General features: G+C 43.8%; 1 protein-coding gene across 1 annotated transcript in view; it reads left to right on the top strand.

Moving 5' to 3' along the window:
• Window positions 1-3,103: 3,103 nt before the first annotated feature.
• RAP2A (RAP2A, member of RAS oncogene family) overlaps window positions 3,104-20,814 on the top strand; it is a 31,357-nt gene continuing 13,646 nt past the window's right edge. The window contains exon 1 of the mRNA XM_029604477.1: window positions 3,104-3,708. Coding sequence (XP_029460337.1) covers window positions 3,395-3,708 — 314 coding nt within the window. The 5' untranslated portion in view covers window positions 3,104-3,394. The remainder of the gene's footprint in view (window positions 3,709-20,814) is intronic.

Consider the following 20,814-nt stretch of genomic DNA (forward strand, 5'->3'; position numbering starts at 1 on the left):
ATCCAGCCCCAGTATTTCAACCAGAAGATAAAGTATGGTTGAGCACAAAACACATCCACCTCCGCATCCCGTCAATGCGTTTAGTGCCTATATTTATTGGACCCTTCACGGTTTCAGAGAGAGTTGGCATTGTCTCTTATCGTATATGTCTTCCCAGTACTTTGAAGATCTATAACATATTCCATGTGTCTCTGCTTAAACCTCCGATTCTCTTGAAATTCCACCAGAAACCACCACACCCCTCACAACCAATTGCTGAGGATGACACCATCTATCAAGTAAGGGATGTGTTGGATGTTCACTTCCATCATCGAAGATGGGAATGCTTATTGTCTTGGGAAGGATGTGGACCTGAACACAACACTTGGGAGCCTGCTGTCAACATCCTAGATAAATCCCTCCTTTCCCAATTTCATCAAGACCACTCAGATAAGCTTAGACCTCCAAGGAGGAGGCATAAGAGGGAGGGTACTGTTATGAATCCTGGCAGTGGGATGCTGCCGGGCTCTCACCTGCCTTGCTGTCGGCTCCTGCTGTCGCGGCGTTCTCCGGCCTTTCCCGGGCCATGGCTGGGCCTCTCCACGGTGGCATCTCCACAAGGGAGATGCCGCCGAGCTCCTGCTGCAAACCCTGCCCCTTAGCAAGGGCTCGGGTTTTAAAGGGGCCGTGGCAGGAAACCCTGGCCCGGTCCCTAGGATGACATCAGATGCCACTGGGTATTTAAAACCAGTAGCTGCTTCTATGCTTTGCCTTGCAAAGAGGTTCACTTTTCTGAATCACTAGTTGCTGTGTTCCTGATCCTGCTCCAATTCCTGCTTCCGAGTACTCACTCCAGTCCCAGCTTCCTCTCTGCTTTCTTCCTGGTTCCTGACTGGCTTTGCTTCTGGTGCTCCGTGTCTGCTGCCTGTCCTGATCCTTGGTCCGTCTCTGGCGTTCGCTGTGCTTCTCTGCCGCCTGCCATGACTTCTGGACTCTCTCTGACTACGTTTCTTCTCCATCTGCCTTGACCCGGACTTCTCTTCGGACTCTTCTTCCCCAGGAGACTGCACCTAAGTCCAAGCGGCCCGGGTCCCCAAGGGCTTCACCCGGGGGGACCTTGGGCTTCCAGTGGTGAAGCTCCAGTTGGTCTCCTGTCCTTGATCTGCCTCCTGGCTACAGACTCCTCTGTGGGCCTCCTCAGACTCCTCAGCGGCCTCTCATCATCTCCTAGCCCGCCCAAGGGTCCACTCCACAACAGAACTACACTGAGACAGCTGGGATAGGTATGCAGATGTACTGCAACCTTCATAGTACTTGGCCGGGTGCTCTATATTCGTGATTTCCACATAGGTTTACCATTTCAAGCTAAGTCAACGAAACAGGTGTTGGCTCATTGCATGCACAGTTTTGTAGTGTTGATTTTTGCCACTGATTTCCTTAAGTAAAACAGAATTCCAAATCCATACATGCAATGGAGCAAAACCAGCCTGTCCAGCTGTCTTGGGGTGAGGTGATAACCCTATCTCTGTGCTGAAAAACTTGACTTTGGTATATAACTGCATTATTCCGGTTATATTATTCCGGTTATATTGTTCCATCTGTTCTATGGTTCCATGTAAAGCCCCCTTTCTCGGTTGGGCAGTTCATCGTTTTATGTAAACCGGAGTGATTTGTAATTCTCACAAGAACTTCGGTATATAAAAATTAAAAAATAAATAAATAAATAAATTTTTAGCCAGTCTGTTTATCATGTCTGTCTGCATGTCATCCCTTGCTCCAATAACTTTGACTCTCACTCACAATACTGGCAGACTCCCTCCTCACACATTTCACTTCCCTGACATTTAGAATCCTTTCTTCTTATTTCCTAAAAGGAACCAGGCCAGTGTAGCTGAAATGACACAGCACAGCACAGCACATCATATTGTCCCTGGGCATTTTGAATGTTGCCCTGCCACTGGTTAGTAGTCAAAACCATATGCAAAGAAGGAAACTAGACAGCATGAAATGTTCACAGGATTCCTTGTTTACCATAGAGGACCCTGGAGATCATACCAGTGATAAGAGCAGGGAGAATGATAGATTGGTCCTCATGGTCGTGGTGTATCACACAGCAGGGAAACATTCATTACCAACATTTCTGAATGGGTGTAATGTACATGGAGCGGTAGTTACTACCCTTATCAGTCACGTTACTGCATCCAAGCAACTTTCCTGGCTGACTGGATGGACAGTTTGGGTCTTTATCTTTTATCATTTACTATGGTACCCTGTAACCCTATTTCCTTGATGTCAACCTTTCAAAAGCCATCTTCATGCCAAAGCTCTGCTCATCGCTGCAACCACTTTCCTCACGCTGAGAAAACAGATCACTCTTAAACATCTCTGAAGATGTCTCTTAACGCCTTCCATCAGTATTCTTTTTTTTTTTTAATCGCATAAACATTTGTTTTTTGTTGTTAAAATAAAGGCAGTGATGTGCTGGAGAAGGCTTGTTAAATGATTTTATGAATTGAAGACTGTCTCACTGAATGCAGCAGAGTTGAAGAGAGCCGTTTGACAAAAGAAACGTTAGCGCATCACTGAATAAAGCCAGGAGCTTCACGAAACAGCATCAGCACCAGCACCACTGTGGCCGCTCCATCAACGCCTCCTCCTCTTCCTCCTAAGCCTCGCCAGCATCAGCGATGACAGCCAACCAATGCCAGCGCCTCCGTTTCAGAATGTCAGCGCACTGCGCACGCCCCCGACCCTCCGATTGGTTCCACGAGTGTCACGTGGCACCCGGTGCTCCCCTGGATTGGCTGGTGAGCAGAGCCCTGTGAAAGCCCGAAAGCAAAGAGGTGGCAGCAGTTGCCTAGGTTACAGGGAAGTGATGATCCCTGCGGTCTCTGAAGAGCCGACCACTCCTAGTTCCCAGGCGCTGAAGCCTTCTGCAGCCTCCCCTGCCCACGTTTTCCTAATCGGATGGTCACGGCTGCGGGATTGGTTCTGAGGGCTCCACGTGATGCCAGGATTCCAGCCAGTCGCTGGGCCAGCTTGACTCTCGCTGTGAGGAGGTGGAGCAGGAAGGCGAGAGGGGAGGTGGGGGAAGCAGCTGTTGCCAAGGCTACGGCGAGAATGAGAGGAGGAGGAGGGGGGGTTCCTCCCTGGAGCGCGCGCGCTGGCCGGGGCTAGGAAACGGTGGGGCGAGCGCGAGGCCGGTGGGAGCGCCGCCACTGCGGGTCAGCCGGAGCAGGACGGGGGAGCCTGCGCCTCCGGCCCCGGGCCACGCTGCCCGGGTGCTGCCCATGCCTAGGGACGACGCTGCACAGTGGTGGCGGGAGAAGGCGGCAGAGGACGAGAAGCGGCGGCGGCGGCGGCGGCGGAGGAGGAGGAGAAGGGCGTGAGTGTATGCCGGCGGAGGAGGGGGACGATGCGCGAGTACAAGGTGGTCGTGCTGGGGAGCGGCGGGGTCGGCAAGTCCGCCCTGACCGTGCAGTTCGTCACGGGCACTTTCATCGAGAAGTACGACCCCACGATCGAGGACTTCTACCGCAAGGAGATCGAGGTGGACTCGTCCCCCTCCGTGCTGGAGATCCTGGACACGGCCGGCACCGAGCAGTTCGCCTCCATGAGGGACTTGTACATCAAGAACGGCCAGGGCTTCATCTTGGTGTACAGCCTGGTGAACCAGCAGAGCTTCCAGGACATCAAGCCCATGCGGGACCAGATCATCCGGGTGAAGCGGTGAGTGGGGGCGGGAGGGAGGGAGGAGGCAGGCACGACGGCGCTCAACTTCCACGCTGCGCCTGCCAAAGTGCCCCCGCAATGTTCCAAGCCATTCGGGCTATTGTGTAGATGGTTAGATAAAAGTGTGCTCGGGTGTGTGTGCATAATGTGTTCCTGCTAGTGCCAGTGATAATGCCCCTCTTCCTTGGGACGGGGGTGGCCCTGCTCATCGCGAGGGGCGAGCTCCCAGCTTGCCATGGAGGGCAGGGAGACGAGCAAGGCTTCGGCTAGTAATACGTGCCGGGCCTTAGCTTTGCAGCCAGGCTGTGTGCATTAATGAACACTCATTCATTGATGTGCCGGAGTCCCCTTCATGTGACATGTCCTGTCGTTTGCTACAATCAGAATTGGAAAATGGTGATAAAACTTACTTTTTTTTCCAAATGAAGTCCATTTTCCTTCCCTAGGGACTGGAAATACCTTAATTCCCCTCATTCTCTGGAGGAAAAACAGAGACTCATGTTCTGAAACACAAAAAGGGATCCAGAAATCTCCTGTCAGTTACTTGATGACGTAAGAGCCTATTTTGGGCACCCTACTTTTCATTCTGTTGCTCTAAAAATGGAGGCGCAAATTCTCTTCTGATAATACTGGGTAAATGTGATTCATGAGTATTATTGGATACTAATGTGTTATAGTTATGAATTTGAAAAATCTATGAAAGAAATTTCATTATTGATCTCAGTATTATTTATTCCAGGTATTTGGTTATGCATTTATTTCTTTTAGCCTTGATTGTTGTATTTAAATTTTTAATGAAAATATGAACATTTCAGGGAAGAGGCGTACATCTCTGATCCTAGAGGGACACAGTGGTCTGGTTTTAAGGTAACAAAGAGAAGTCCATTACCTGCTATTAATTAAGTTGACTTAGAAAATAGCCACTGCTATTTTCTAAGTCTAAGGAATAGACTTAGGTTTTGGGTACTTGCCAGGTACTTGTGACTTGGATTGGTCACTGTTGGAAACAGGGTGCTGGGCTTGATGGACCCTTGGTCTGACCCAGTATGGCATTTTCTTACGTTCTTAAATGTTCATTGTCGATATCCTGAACAACAGAACTGTTTGTGGTCCTCTAGGTTAGGATTTACACCTCTGTTTCAGTGCCACATTTTGCATTACCACAAAGGCATTTTTTTTAAAGATATACATATTAATAAAGGACAGAATTGATTGGTCCTTCATTTCAATTTGCATATCTTTGCTGTTTGCAATAGGTGCAAACAGTTCCTAGCAATGTTCAAACTCACCTTTTATTGGTAACATTCATGTTGCTGGCAGGCTGCATGGTTGGCTTCTATTGCCATCTTGGCAATAGAAGTGTACCTTTTATCCAGGCCCGCAGAATTAGCACAATCTGCTAATTAAAATGACCGAACATTTATATAACATGGTAATATATATAATCTAGATTTAGTTCCAAAATCAGGAATAGAACCATAGGCGTAGTTAGTCTGCTTAGTTCTTGGGGAGTGGGGGTCAATGGCTAGGGGGGTGATCATGATGGAGAGGAGAGGGATGGCTGCAATGTTTGGAGGGCACTGCTCCCCATGTCTCCCCAGGACAGAACTGGTTTTCAGGGTATCCACAATGAATATGCATGAGGTATATTTGCATACAAGGAGCCAGCACATGCAAATATATCTTATTACATATTCATGTTGGATATCCTAAAAACCAGGCCTATTTGTGGCACTCCAGGACCGGGAATTGCCTACCCCTGGACTAGAATGTTGGTCTTCAGAGGAGGAATGCTAACAATATGTTTGTTCCTGCAGCATAAATATACCAAAAATTGTTCTGCTAACAGACAGCTGTAAATTATCCCTACATAAACTTCCACTGTAAGGTCCACATTTAAAAGAAATGTTAAATAATATAATGAGTTATGATATCTGGAGGAATTTGTGCAAATACAGAATTAACTGCTGATATGTAAGTAATGAATGGCTTGCATGGCATTTTATTTCAGGCATGTTTTTTTAATTTCATCTATGTTAAAAGGAGGGCAGTGTTCATTGCACCCTACAGGTTCTGCCATTGTGATGGTGTTTATAGTTTACACTCACAAGGTGTAGTCTTGGAATGGGAAAGGACATGGGCACAGGGTTGATATTTAAGACTCCTGGACAGCTTTTATAATTGTGTGTCAAACCACGGACATCTTTTTAATGGACTTGCTCTATTTTGTGAATAGTTCGATAAATTGTGCTGTTATTACTTTAGCTAGCCAAAGTAATTGCTGTAAACTACTGGATTTATGGAGTTCCATCAACTTTTTTATTTTAGAAATCAAGATTCTAAGAATGTGAATTAGAAGTGCCTCCCTTAGTTTTGATTTTGGAAGTTGTAGCATTTTGAATATCCTGTTTCTTGTCTTATTTTTGAAATTTTCATATTTGTGAAAGCTAAGAAATCTTTAAAATTTGGTCAGTTTAAGTCCATGTTCACAGTGAGACAAAGACTGTGATGAACCCGATGGCTTAGAAAATAGGATAGATACAGCTGTAGTATGCATCAGTGTGGGGTTTGTTTTTTGTTTCTAGAATGATTAGATAATGTCTAACATTTAATGGTTGCAAGTTGCTTCAAGCATGTGCAGAAGACATTTTTAGAAAAGATATTTTTGAATAGTTTCAGAAGTAGGATAATACACTGGTAGTTGGATGCTCTCTCATTTAAAACACAAATGTGGGATGTGTTTCTCGGTGTATGCTTACAATTTAAGCTGCATTTTAGTCTTTGCATATCTAGCGTTGTCCAAGCTCGAGCAGGATTTTCTGCCTCACTGTTGGGTGATGTTGTTCAGCCGAGGCTGAGTCGGTAGAATGATTGTTACTTCTTGAGATTTTTCTGTGCTCTGCTGAGGAGTTCATTTTTTATGCAGAGCCTAATGTTCGTGTTGCTATGATAATTCCTCGTTGCAGTTTTTTGCCTTTTACATAGTAACATAGTAAAGGTTGGCAGAAAATGACCCAAGTGGTCCATCCATTCTGTCTGGCAATCTTTTGTTTTCTTTTTTTTTTTTTTCCTATTAATAGGGTAATGGTTGCTTTGTGCAGGTTACATCAGTCAACGCGGTTTACCATTTTCTTTGTTTCCATCATTTCAGCTCAAAGCAGGCAACACTAAAGATGCCAACAAAAAAGCAATGCAACTGGTCCAGCCAAAACTTGGACTAAGTTCAATCTTCAAATCCAGCACTAATCTTTTCTGGTAGGAGGGAGAATTTGTCTCTACCTTGTGGAATGGCGCAAGATCACCAAAGATTGCGGAATATTCAAGATTGTAAAAACTGATTACTCTTTGCGTTTCCCCATTGCTCAGCCTTCAATCCAACTTTGCCTGGAAGTGGAGTTGCTTCTCAGACAGTGCACAGTAGAACCTGTTCTGCCTGATGATCATGGCCAGGAGCTCTACACTCACTATCTTCTTATCCCCAATAAATCCAGGGGATTGAGACCCATCCTGGATGTAAGAAGTTTGAACAAGAACCTACTACGGGAGAAATTCAAAATGAACCCCTTCCTTACCATTCTGCTCTTCAGGCAGGGGAGTGGATGTGTGCTCTGGATCTGAAACACATCTATGCTCACATACCCATCCATCCCTCCCACAGTCATTATCTATGCTTTGTGGTGGCATCCTCCTCCTACCAATACCAAGTACTCCCCTTTGGTCTCTCAGTAGCACAAGAATCTTTACCAACTGCCTAGCTGTATTAGCAGTGCATCTCTGTGTTTCCCCTTATGTGGGTGACTGGCTGGTAACGGCAGTTTCCCAGGAAGCAATGTTGACCTCCCTGGGGAAGACAACTCAACTCCTACAATCCCTAGGATTCCTTGTGAATTTCAAAAACTCAACCTTCATTCTGATGCAGAAAATCATATTTATTGGGGCATGGATAGACTCTCTGCAGGAGAGCATTTCTTCTGACAGATCGAGTGAACCTTTTCAGATCGCTGGACAAGGAACAGATAACAGCCAGGGGAGTTCTAGTTGTTCTGGGCCACATGGAAGTGGCAGTGTTCATGTAGTATTGTTAACCCACCTCCTCATGCGAATCCTGTAATGGGGCCTCTGCTCCCAATGGGACCAGTTAACTTAACCCTTGACAACTTTAGTGAATGTTTTGCAAGAGATGAAGCGAGAGCTCCACTGGTGGCTAGACGCTTACATCTTATAGGAAGGGCATGTCTACTACCTCATTAGGTGACATGAGAGGCAGATGCTTCTACCAAGGGATAGGGAGCCCAGACGGATCTCTTCAGAAACCAGAGGACTTGATTGTTGGTGGTAAAGCAGTTTCAAATTGACCTGCTGGAACTGTGAGTGTTCTTGCATCTCCTTGAGGGAAAGATAATTCTCATGCAAACCAATAACCAAATAGCCATGTTTTATGTCAACAAACAAAAAGGCATAGGCTCATGGATTCTCTCCCAAGAGACCAAATGGATATGGGAATAGGCCCGCAACCATCAATCTTCTGGGAATCACAAGCATGTTAGTGGATCACTTCAGCAGGGTGTTTCATTATCACAAATGGTCCTTATATTGGTCAACAGCCATCAGATTGTCCAGCCTTTGGGGACATCTCTCGATCAACCTCATCATGTCAGAGGAAAATAGGAAAGTGGAAAGATCTTGTTCTCTTTCTCTCAGAGAACTCAGATCCACTCAGGATGTTTTTCTGCTCACCTGGAATGCAGATCTCGTATACGCTTTTCTGCCGATTCCACTCAGAGCCAATGCAGTACAAGAAGCGCTCAAGGACTGGGCCTGCCTAATACATTGCACCAGCATGGTCCAGGAAAGTATGGTTTGCATATGCAGTGCAACTGTCCATCAGCCACCCCCCAATCCATCCTTATTAACTCAAGAAGAGGGTAGTCTGTATCAACTGAACCTTCCCTTTCGTAACTTGTCAGCCTGGATTTTGAGTGCTCGCTGATTGCAACCCATGAAAGTTGAAGATATAATAATAATATGTTCCAGGAAGCCCTCAGTTAAAAGAGCTTACGGCTTTAAATGGAAGCGCTCCTTGTACCGGTGTCAACAAAGCTCTTGGATCTGTTCACATGCGAGCCGCAAGAACTGCTTCAATACTTTATTTATTTATTTATTTATTTATTTATTTATTTAACATTTTTCTATACCGAACTTCATGACAAGCTTCATATCAGGCCGGTTTACATCAAACTTAGGGATTAACTGAACATAACCATATAACAGGAAGGCCGAAGCGCAGGTACAAATAACAGGGAGAATGAACTTGGGGGCTAGAGTAGCCAGGAAATAAAGGACAGAAAAAACTGGAGAATCATAACATTTAGTTCAAAAAAATGCTATTTCAGATACCATGGAACACAGTCAGCATGGATTTACCCAAGGGAAGTCTTGCCTAACAAATCTGCTTCTTTTTTTGAAGGGGTTAATAAACATGTGGATAAAGGTGAGCCAATTGATGTAGTGTATTTGGATTTTCAGAAGGCATTTGACAAAGTCATCATGAGAGGCTTCTAAGGAAACTAAAAAGCCATGGGATAGGAGGCGGTGTCCTTTCATGGATTACAAACTGGTTAAAAGACAGGAAACAGAGAGTAGGATTAAATGGTCAATTTTCTCAGTGGAAAAGGGTAAACAGTAGAGTGCCTCAGGGATCTGTACTTGGACTGGTGCTTTTCAAAATATTTATAAATGATCTGGAAAGGAATATGACGAGTGAAGTAACCAAATTTGCAGATGATACAAAATTATTCAGAGAAGTTAAATCACATGTGGATTGTGATAAATTGCAGGAGGACCTTGTGAGACTGGAAGATTGGGCATCCAAAGGGTAGATGAAATTTAATGTGGATAAGTGCAAGGTGATGCATATAGGGAAAAATAATACATGCTGTAGTTCCACCATGTTAAGTTCTATATTAGGAGCTACCACCCAGGGAAAAGATCTAGGTGTCATAGTGGATAATACATTGAAATCGTTGGCTCAGTGTGCTGCAACAGTCAAAAAAGCAAACAGAATGTTAGGAATTATTAGGAAGGGAATGTTAATAAAACGGAAAATGTCACAATGCTTCTGTATCGCTCCATGGCGAGACTGCATCTTTAATTCTATGTATAATTCTGGTCGCCGCATCTCAAGAAAGATATAGTTGCGATGGAGAAGGTACAGAAAAGGGCTACCAAAATGATAAAGGGGATGGAACAGCTCCCCTATGAGGAAAGGCTAAAGAGGTTAGGGCTGATCAGCTTGGAGAAGAGACAGCTGAGGGGGGATGTGATAGAGGTGTTTAAAATCATGAGAGGTCTAGAATGTAAACCATTCTGATGGCGAAACCGAATGACAGTATACAAAACATGTTAAATAAAATAAATAAATAATAAATGGGTAAATGTGAATCAGTTATTTACTCTTTCGGATAATAGGACTAGGGGGCACTTCATGAAGTTAGCAAGTAGCACATTTAAAACTAATAGGAGAAAATTATTTTTCACTCAACGCACAGTTAAGCTCTGGAATTTGTTGCCAGAGGATGTGGTTAGTGCAGTTAGTGTAGCTGGGTTTAAAAAAGGTTTCGATAAGTTCATAGAGGAGAAGTCCATTAACTGCTATTAATCAAGTTGTCTTAGAAATAGCCACTGCTACTACTGGCATCAGAGCATGGGAGCAACTTAGTGTTTGGGTACTTGCTAGGTACTTGTAGCCTGGATTGGCCACTGTTAGACACAGGATGCTGGGCTTGATGGACCCTTGTCTGACTGAGTATGGCAATTTCCTATGAGTGGAACATAGGGAAGAGGAGGAAGAGCTGAGGTGTGGAAATGTCAATGAGATCTGTGCAAATAAATCATATTTTCCGTGCATAAAATATAAATGCACAGAAACCATTGTGTATGCATAAATCATATTTTGTACACAAATCATGTTTTCTGTCCATAAAGCCCAGTACTGCATCCCCGCACCCTGAACTCCAGACCCAGTTCCATAGACTAACACTGGTCTCAGGACCTTTACTGCACCTCTGACCAGGAGTTAACGCTTAAAATTTAACAAAACACTCATTCAGCACTGCTATGCATTGGGGTTTGGGGGTATGAGGTAATAACTATTAGGAGTAAAGTTTGTGCACAACTGCAGGTAAAACTGTACACTCTGCAGAGAGCAGACCTTATTACCCCAGACCCATGATTTGCTATTTAATGCATTTGTAATATTTAAAGCCTAGAACTGCAGGTTGAACTTGAAAAATCGTAGTTAGATCCCCAAAAATAAGGTAGTCTTTTATTTACTTTTTCTTTCCTCCTCAGGGCTCAGCACCTCATCGGTGAAAGTATATCTCGCTGTCAAAGTGCCCTCCCATATTCAAATAGAGGATAAACCGATCTCCACTCACCCTGAAGTGTCAAAGTTTATGAAAGGCTTGTGGCATACTAAACCTCTGCTGTCCAGCAACCTATTCCATGGAACTTTAATGTAGTTCTGGCACAGCTCATGAAACCACCTCTTCAGGCAGATGCAATATCGTGGCGTAAAAAACATGCATCTAGACTGGGTGTATGTTTGTTTTTTGAACTCACGCACATCCACCTCTCCTCTGCGCTCGATGCGATAGGTAAACTTGAGCTGCCGCGCTGAATGGATGCACAATGGATAATTTGTGCATCCCTGGCTCTCTGCATCTGGCACCCAGGAGACGTGGCTGTGCACCCACAACACCACAACAGCCTGGCCAGAGCTCCCTCCCCACCCCCAGCAGGGCTGTTCCGGATTGCTCCTTTCACTGACACATGACAATGAATGGACCAATTGGCAGTAAGTGAAGGAGTGAATACATTAATATTAAGTGCCTGACATTTAATTTATTCACTCCTTCACTTACTGCCGGAAGGGGTTCCTGGGGGGGGGGCAGATTTGGAGTCTGGCAAGGGCTGTTTTATAACAGGGACCTCAGATAGAAGAACCACAGAGAGCAGGATTTTTTTGTGGTGAGTCCTTGAGCGCGGCATGTTTTAACAGCATCTCCCGGCAGGCGTTAAAATGGGCGCCTTGGCCAGATGGCAATTTTTGGCATCGCGGGGTAATAGCTAATAGCCTCATCTACATGGAATTTGCAAGTGATGAGCACTGTTAGCCACACACTGGTTTGGGCGCTAATCCCATTATTGCCTGGGGAGGTATTCCACAAGGGCGATATGAGAGTGGGGTAAGAATTACCTCGGAGGGCCAGGGTTGTGATTGATATTCCCAGCTGAGAGCAGGAGGAGGATCAGGAGATTACCGAGGAGAGCAGCAGATGTGTGAGGTTCTCACACCCAGTAAGGAAATGAATCTTGGCCTTATTTGTGTTTTGTATTAATTTCCTTCAGGGAAGGGGAGTTACTGTGCTCTATTTATAAACTATGGCATGGAATGATTCGTAATTTCCTTAAAAGTATGGCTTTGTGATATTTATGCAATATTTTACAATTACCGTATCTTTCGCAAAAGTGGGGGGAGAATGTCTGTGCGTCTTATGGAGCAAATGTAGCGTCTCTCCCTCTCGCGCGCCATCCCCCTCCTCCTCCTCCCAATTCAGCCCAATCAGTATGGTGGCGCAGGTCAAATGCATGAAACATTTTATCATAATATATATAGTATATTTCCCTCATTATTTTCTAATATATTTAAACAAATGGGAAGGAAATGGCCTGTACTAACCATAAACTGTGATGCCATGTATCGTCTTCTGCCGGCAGAGCTTGAGCTCCCTGCCTGTCTGCTGTTCCCGGGGTGCCGCCGACCTTCGCAAAAAAGATGCACCCCGTGGCACCCCGGGAACAGCAGACAGGCAGGGATCTCAAGTTCTGCCGGCAGAAGACAATTGAAAAATATTAAAAAGATAAGAAAATACAATATTATATAGCAAAATAAAAGCAAGCAAAACCTATTCCTTTCTTACCACCTCCTCCCCTGCCTCACCCGGGACAGGGAAAACGAAACCCACATTTCCACCCCATCAATCCAAAAAATTGCCCCCTGAAGGAGCTCTACCCTGTCAAAAACAGTGGGCCGGATTTTAAAACGGTTACACGCTTAAGGTACGCAAAGGCCCTTGCGCGCGCCGAGCCTATATTGCATAGGCTTCCGGCGCGCGCAAAGTCCCGGGACGCGCGTAAGTCCTGGGGCTTTCTTGGGGTGGGCGTGACGCGGTCGGCGCATCATCCGGGGGCGGTGCCGCGGGCGTGATTTCAGCCCGGGGGCGTTCCGGGGGTGTGGCCGCGGCCTCCGGACCAGCCCCCAGACTGGAACATGGCACGCGGCAGTCAGCCCGGCATGCGCAAAGTTCCGCCTGCCTCGAGCAGGCAGAACTTGTGCGACAGAGGTGGGGGGGGAGGTTTAGATAGGGTCAGGGGGTGGGTTAGGTAGGGGAAGGGAGGGGATGGTGGAGGGAATGGGCAGCGCGCGCAGGGCTCGGCGCGTGCAAGTTGCACAAATGTGCACCCCCTTGCCCGCACCGACCCCGGATTTTATAAGATACGCTTGGCTACGCGCATATCTTATAAAATCCGTCGTACATTTGTTCGCGCGCGCGCTGTGTTTTAAAATGTATCCCAGTGTTTGAAGTGCCCTATTGGTGAGATTGCTTTGTGGAGGAAACTCTTAGCTAGGAAGTGCAAGTGACTTGGTGATTCAGCTGGTCTTGGGAGAAAATGAAGTTGCTTACCCGTAGCAGGTCTTCTCTGGACTGGAGAATCAGCAGTCACATATTCCCACTCTCCTAGCATTAGCACATAGAGTAAGCAAACACATACAGTATTTTTATTGTCATTGTAATCTGTCTTTATGCTTACAGCGAAAGGCAGGAAATCAACTTTTAATAAATGCTGCAAGAGCCCCAGGATGCAGGAAATGTTGCACAAACCCCTAAGAATCTTCAAGCTTTTGTTAGAAATCTCTAGAAAAAACTTGTCAACACCATTGAATGACATTTCTTACTTGTGTGACTGGTGATTCCCCTAAGCGCAGAAAACATCTGTCACAAATAAGCAACTTTGTTTTACAGCAGCATAAAAACAAAACTACCATATTTTCAGCAATGCTTTCTAAAACCATATTTTAGGGTTTAAGACAGGAGATGGAAAATGAAAAGGACTTTACTGTGAGCAGGATTCATCATTTGTAATTATATTTTGCCAGATTCTAGCATAACTTGTCTTGGCCATTGGGATATTTCTTCTGCCCTTTTTCCACACATTCGAGTCAGGCAGAAGCTATACAGATGTCCAGAAATTCTCCTGAGTAAAGCATCTTTATGTGATTCTTCACTTCTAGATAGGTTTTTCACACACAATTTTCAATGGCATTAAATGGATATCAACTAGTATTTTCTACATCACCACCACAAGTACTATTCTTCTTTTTCAGCCTTTAAAATAATTTAATTATAGTTGACGTGTAACTGTTTTTATCACCATGAGTTCCTCAGGTGCCGAACATTGTAGTTCTAATCCATCTACACCTAAAACTCTGCTACTGCTGTTGCTTATTTCTTTAGCCCTACTAGGTGTACAGATGTACACAGCACTGTACAGATACATATAAGAAAAAGTTCCTGCTCCTATGAACAAGAAAATACGTGACTTCAAGCAGCTAATATATTATAGAAAATGTAGTTGAAATCAACAATGCTGTGACCAGAAAAAACGTATCATTTACTACTTGCAGTTTTAAAATATCACACAGCCAAAACCCCTCTTCTCCAATCAAATCTCTACACTGGTTCACCACCTGCCTCTGTAAGGGAGTTAAGAACATAAGAACTTGCCATGCTGGGTCAGACCAAGGGTCCATCAAGCCCAGCATCCTGTCTCCAACAGAGGCCAAACCAGGCCATAAGAACCTGGCAATTATCCAAACACTAAGAAGATCCCATGCTACTGATGCAATTAATAGCAGTGGCTATTCCCTAAGTAAAATTGATTAATAGCCATTAATGGACTTCTCCTCCAAGAACTTATCCAAACCTTTTTTGAACCCAGCTACACTAACTGCACTAACCACATCCTCTGGCAAAAAATTCCCGAGCTTTATTGTGCATTGAGTGAAAAAGAATTTTCTCCGATTAGTCTTAAATGTGCCCCATGCTAACTTCATGGAGTGCCCCCTAGTCTTTCTATTATTCGAAAGTATAAATAACCAATTCACATCTACTCTATCATATCCCCCCTCAGCCGTCTCTTCTCCAAGCTGAACAGCCCTAATCTCTTCAGCCTTTCCTCATAGGGGAGCTGTTCCATCCCCTTTATCATTTTGGTTGCCCTTCTCTGGACCTTCTCCATCACAACTATATCTTTTTTGAGATGCGGCGACCAGAATTATACACAGTATTCAAGGTGCGGTCTCACCATGGAGCGATACAGAGGCATTATGACATTTTCCGTTCTATTAACCATTCTCTTCCTAATAATTCCTAACATTCTATTTGCTTTTTTGACTGCTGCAGCACACTGAGCAGACGATTTTAAAGTATTATCCACTATGATGCCTAGATCTTTTTCCTGAGTGGTAGCTCCTAATATGGAACCTAACATAGTGTAACTACAGCAAGGGTTATTTTTCCCTATATGCAACACCTTGCACTTGTCCACATTAAATTTCATCTGCCATTTGGATGCCCAATCTTCCAGTCTTGCAAGGTCCTCCTGTAATGTATCACAATCCGCTTGTGATTTAACTGCTCTAAATAATTTTGTATCATCCGCAAATTTAATAACCTCACTCGTCGTATTCCTTTCCAGATCATTTATATATATATTGAAAAGCACCGGTCCAAGTACAGATCCCTGAGGCACTCTACTGTTTACCCTTTTCCACTGAGAAAATTGACCATTTAATCCTATTCTCTGTTTCCTGTCTTTTAACCAGTTTGTAATCCACGAAAGGACATCGCCTCCTATCCCATGACTTTTTAGTTTTCGTAGAAGCCTCTCATGAGGGACTTTGTCAAACACTTTCTGAAAATCCAAATACACTACATCTACCGGTTCACCTTTATCCACATGTTTATTAACCCCTTCAAAAAAAAAATGAAGCAGATTTGTTAGGCAAGACTTCCCTTGGGTAAATATGTTGACTGTGTCCCATTAAACCATGTCTTTCTATATGCTCTACGATTTTGATCTTGAGAATAGTTTCCACTATTTTTCCCGGCACTGAAGTCAGGCTCACTGGTCTATAATTACCTGGATCACACCTGGAGCCTTTTTTAAATATTGGGGTTACATTGGCCACCCTACAGTCTTCAGGTACAATGGATGATTTTAATGATAGGTTACAAATTTTAACTAATAGATCAGAAATTTCATTTTTTAGTTCCTTCAGTACCCTAGGATGCATACCATCAGGTCCAGGTGATTTGCTACTCTTTAGTTTGTCAATCTGGCCTACTACATCTTCCAGGTTCACAATGATTTCGTTTAGTTCGTCTGACTCATCACCCCTGAAAACCATCTCCGGAACTGGAATCTCCCCAACATCCTCATTAGTAAACACGGAAGCAAAGAATTCATTTAGTCTTTCTGCAATGGCCTTATCTTCCCCCTAAGAACCCCTTTAACCCCTCGGTCATCTAATGGTCCAACCAAATCCCTGACAGGTTTCTTGCTTTGGATATATTTAAAAAGGTTTTTATTATGAGTTTTTGCCTCTATGGCCAACTTCATTTCAAATTCTCTCTTCGCCTGTCTTATCAATGTTTTATACTTAACTTGACAATGCTTATGTTTTATTCTATTTTCTTCAGATGGATCCTTCTTCCAATTTTTGAAGGATGTTTTTTTGATTAAAATAGCCTCTTTCACCTCACCTTTTAACCATGACGGTAAGCGTTTTGCCTTCCTTCCACCTTTCTTAATATGTGGAATACATATGGACTGCATCTCTAGGATTGTATTTTTAAACAATGTCCAAGCCTGTTGAACACTTTCTTTTTTTTTTTTTTTTTTTCAGTCATTCCATTGTGCTTGCAGGCAACAAATCTATTTTGAAAGGAGTTTTCCTTTGAAGATCTACAGTAGGCCTGTGGTGTGGGGAGTCTTTGCCCCATGTGCAATGTAATTGGGGTAAAGTAGTATAAAATAGGCATTAGGATTTCAAAATGAAATCCCTTCACTTAGATTTTCCAGTCCACCCTCAACCTTCCCAGCATCACCTCTTTCCCAATGGGGAAAAGTAGGCCCACTGTTCATAGTGAGTGTACTTTTACCTGTGGGGACAGGTTATCATTTTCAAAGAACCTTCTCCATTAGTAAATACTTGATTACCTTCAGATAATCCCTCTGAAATTTGCCCAAGTAGTTCAAGCTTTTCCTGCTTACCAAGTGCATTCATTCTGCAACCCCTCTTACCCTGTCCTTGTCTCCCGTTGCACAGCTTCTTGTACATTTTTTTCATTGGGCAAGTGGCTGCTGTGTCTTTTTCTTCTATTACCAACTTTTAACTTAACACTTTCTATCTTGCAGCAAAGTATGACTGGAATAGGCTTCTGGACTTGGTGCATCATGCTTCGTCTCTATCTCTAGCCATATTCCTATCCTTCCTAAACATCCCACCTTTTTTAGGCTGCTTTTAATTCTTAAATCCTAGTTCTTCTTTACCATTTAAAAACTACAGCTGTAGGCTGGTTGTTGCATGTTACAATCTGTACAGAAATCTATCTTCAGGCAGTAATTGTGTAGGAGGAAAAGACTTCATTGCACAGTGTGATCTAGCATACTTAATGTTAGCAATATAATCATAAGTCCAAAAACCTTCTTTTAGTGATGCTTACAAATAAATTAGTGAAAGGACATGACACTTAGCTTGTGACTTGAAAGTGGGCTTTTGCAGAGTTGTGGAGATTCTCTGAGATGTAAAGTACAAAGAAGTTGGACTTTTTTATTTGAAGCTAGGTAATTTCACCAGAGTGGCTTATGGTAGCTGTTTGCCTTCTGAGAAGAGTAATTGCTTAATTGTTGCTCCTTGATGACAGCATAATAACATAGTAAAGGATGGCAGCCTGCCCAGTTGAGATTCTGGGGTAGATAAGAGACAGCTTAGTAAGAATATTGAGCATATTATACATGCCAAGGATTTATTAAGAAGCATTTTCTTCAGCTATTGCACCCTCAAGTACATGCATACATAGACTTATTAAGAAGTTTTTAAAGGATATTTTTAATTTTTTCTAAAAAAAAATGTATAAATGGTCATTAAAAATATTTTATCTAATAAAATAAATTAAAAAATGTTTTGTTATGGTGGAAGGTGGTTGGCAGTTAATGATTATAATTACATCATAGCACTGATTATCTGGGTAGGTAATGAGTGCTACTTTTATAAGAAATTATCAAGTAGTTCCTTTTTTATGAGTTATTGATCCCTAGTGGAGAGTATTTTTTCATGGATAATTTTTTTTTCACAAAAAGTTATTCTGTCCATTTCTAACACTTGATTTTTCAGGTGTAATATTTGTTCACATTGGTCTCAGGGTTACACCTGTTTTGTGGTGAGCTTAGATATTAGCATGGTGTTTCTCTACCATCCTGCTTAGGTGAGCTTACAAGATTAATCTCACATACAGCTCTCCATTAAGCTTTCTAATATTCCAAAACTAGCAAGGCTATTACCCAAACATCTGGCCTCCTAGGGCCCCATGGACATTGGACAGTATCTGGTCACCATCAACCTGCCGGCACTGACTCAGTTGGTGTCTGGGTAGTTGTAGTTCACTGGCACCAACCCTTGGCCTACCGTAGGTCACTAGGCTGTGCTTCCTTTCTCTGTCCTTTGTTTTGTCCTTATCACCTCTACCTTGCCTCTGCTCTTGAGGGGAGTGAATGATGGACTGTTTGCAATACCGTGACCCCACAACCATGTTTATATCACTGTCCTAGAATATTTCACATAGAACCACCCAGCCTACAGTAGCTGAAGGTAATCTGCTTTAAAGTGGCTGAAAGGCAGAACATAAATCAGCTGATCTCCGACTCTCCCCTCATCGTATTGCTACTAGGAATCCTTTGTGTTTTTCTCATGCTTTTTTTAAATTATATTGCCATTTTTTTCTTCACCAACTTGACTGGGAATCTAACACCCTTTCTACGAAGAAATATTTTCTAATGTTGCTGCTTTGTTTACCCTGCTAGAGCCTCAAATTATGACTTTTTTCCCAGAGCAGCAGTAGAATGAACCGCACTTCCCACCCTATCTGGTTTGGGGGGAGTTCATGCTCAAGTTAGTTGCAATTCAGAAAGCAGTACTTAAGTTCTTTTGGGGTTTTTTTTATCTCGGTATTCAGTTTTTCTGGTTCCCTTTAGGTCTTTTTGTCTTGAAATCTCAAGTTGGGAATACAGTAATTTGCATTGTGCCATGTGTTGTACACTCATATGTATATCACATATTGCATAGTGATGTCATATGCTAGTATTTTTGGTGGGCTCTATTTTGTAAAATCGTATGTGTTGAGTATATGTAAACTTTTCGTTTTGGTTTTTGTTAGCCATCATGAAAATCTCTTGAAGACTAATATATATATATATATATATATATATATATATATATATATATAACTAATATATATATAAAAATGATTTAATATTTTATTTCTGAAGTAGCAGAATTTTTTGCTTTTGCCACAGTTGGAGGCCAACAAAGCATTGAGGATCAAATCAGCACATTACTGTAAATATTAGTAGTTATATAGTAGATGAGGCCAAAAAAAGGCTAGCTGGCTTATCCAGTTTGCCCAATTATTCATAACCACATTGCACATATGTATTCAGGCCTGGCTCTAGGGCAAATGGCACTCCGAGTGAAAATCGACACCCCCCCCCCCCCCCAACTAATGGTGTCCCTTCCAGGCCTTTTGTTGTCTGCGGTGGGGTGGTGTCTGCCATGGCTACACTGGGCCTCTTCAACTGCGGTGGGATGGATCTGCTACGGTCTTTGGCTGTGGTGGGTTGGGATCTGCCATGGCCTCATCAAGCCTCTCATCTCATCATGTCTTACAACCATTAATGACTGGCGATGATATTAAGTCGGAGGGTGCACAGAAAAGCACACAGCCCGGAACCAGAGCGCACTGTAGTGTATCGGCCCGATTGAAGCACTTTAGGGATAAGGAAATACCAACAGTACCTGAATGTCATCTGCTTTAAAGTGTCAAAAGGCGGAATATAATGCCGCTAGCTCTTTCCAAGCTTACCCAATAGTTGTAGGGTGTTTCTGAGTCCCGGAGCTGTCACCAGTCGCTCCTGCCTGCTGGTGCCTACTGCTTTGCCTCTGCTTTCAGCTTACCAAAATCCTCATTCCAGTCTACTTACATTGAGAGTGCTCTCAGGGCCACAGGCAGCGCTGTCATGATCTGTTCATTAAAACATACCCTCTGGTCTAGCTGGCAAGCCTTCAGGTTCTTCACAACCACTCAAACATTTCTTTGCATGCAAATGATATGGGCCCTATCCAACAGCCTCATGGTCCTAGATGCCTTGCTAGGTAGATGACTACCCATCACTTCAAGCCTTGTCACAGAGTCAAACACACAGCCCATTGCACATGCAAGGCAGCATCAAACAGCTGAAATAGGTATTCTGAATGTGCAAGGATTTATCTGTCACTTCGGCATCACATATAGGATGTCACAGCATCATACCTACACCTTACAGAATGGAAGCACATGCCAGACTATTGCTGTTCTCGTCACTAGAGGAAGAACAGCAGGAGGATGAGCTCCTCCCCCACCCCTGCCAACATCAGGAGAAGCACCAGCGGTGGCACACCCCAGGTCACAGCTTTCTCTCCCCATCCACGTAGGGCTTCCTCCCCTTTTGACCAGGGTAGTAGGGACGTGGAGACCCAGACTAGCCAGTCTTTGCTGGCCGAGGGAGGCCCGCATCACGGAGAACCAGGCTCAGTGTCTGGCGCACCCGGTCCAGGTGGTGAGCCTCTTTCTCAGCAGCAGTTTGCGCAGGCCACACGATGATGGTGGAAGAGTTGAGGGCGATACGAGTAGCCGAAGAATCCACGTGCCAAGCTGAGGTCCA

This window comes from Rhinatrema bivittatum, chromosome 5 (assembly GCF_901001135.1).
Source record: "Rhinatrema bivittatum chromosome 5, aRhiBiv1.1, whole genome shotgun sequence".
Taxonomy (NCBI): Eukaryota; Metazoa; Chordata; class Amphibia; order Gymnophiona; family Rhinatrematidae; genus Rhinatrema; species Rhinatrema bivittatum.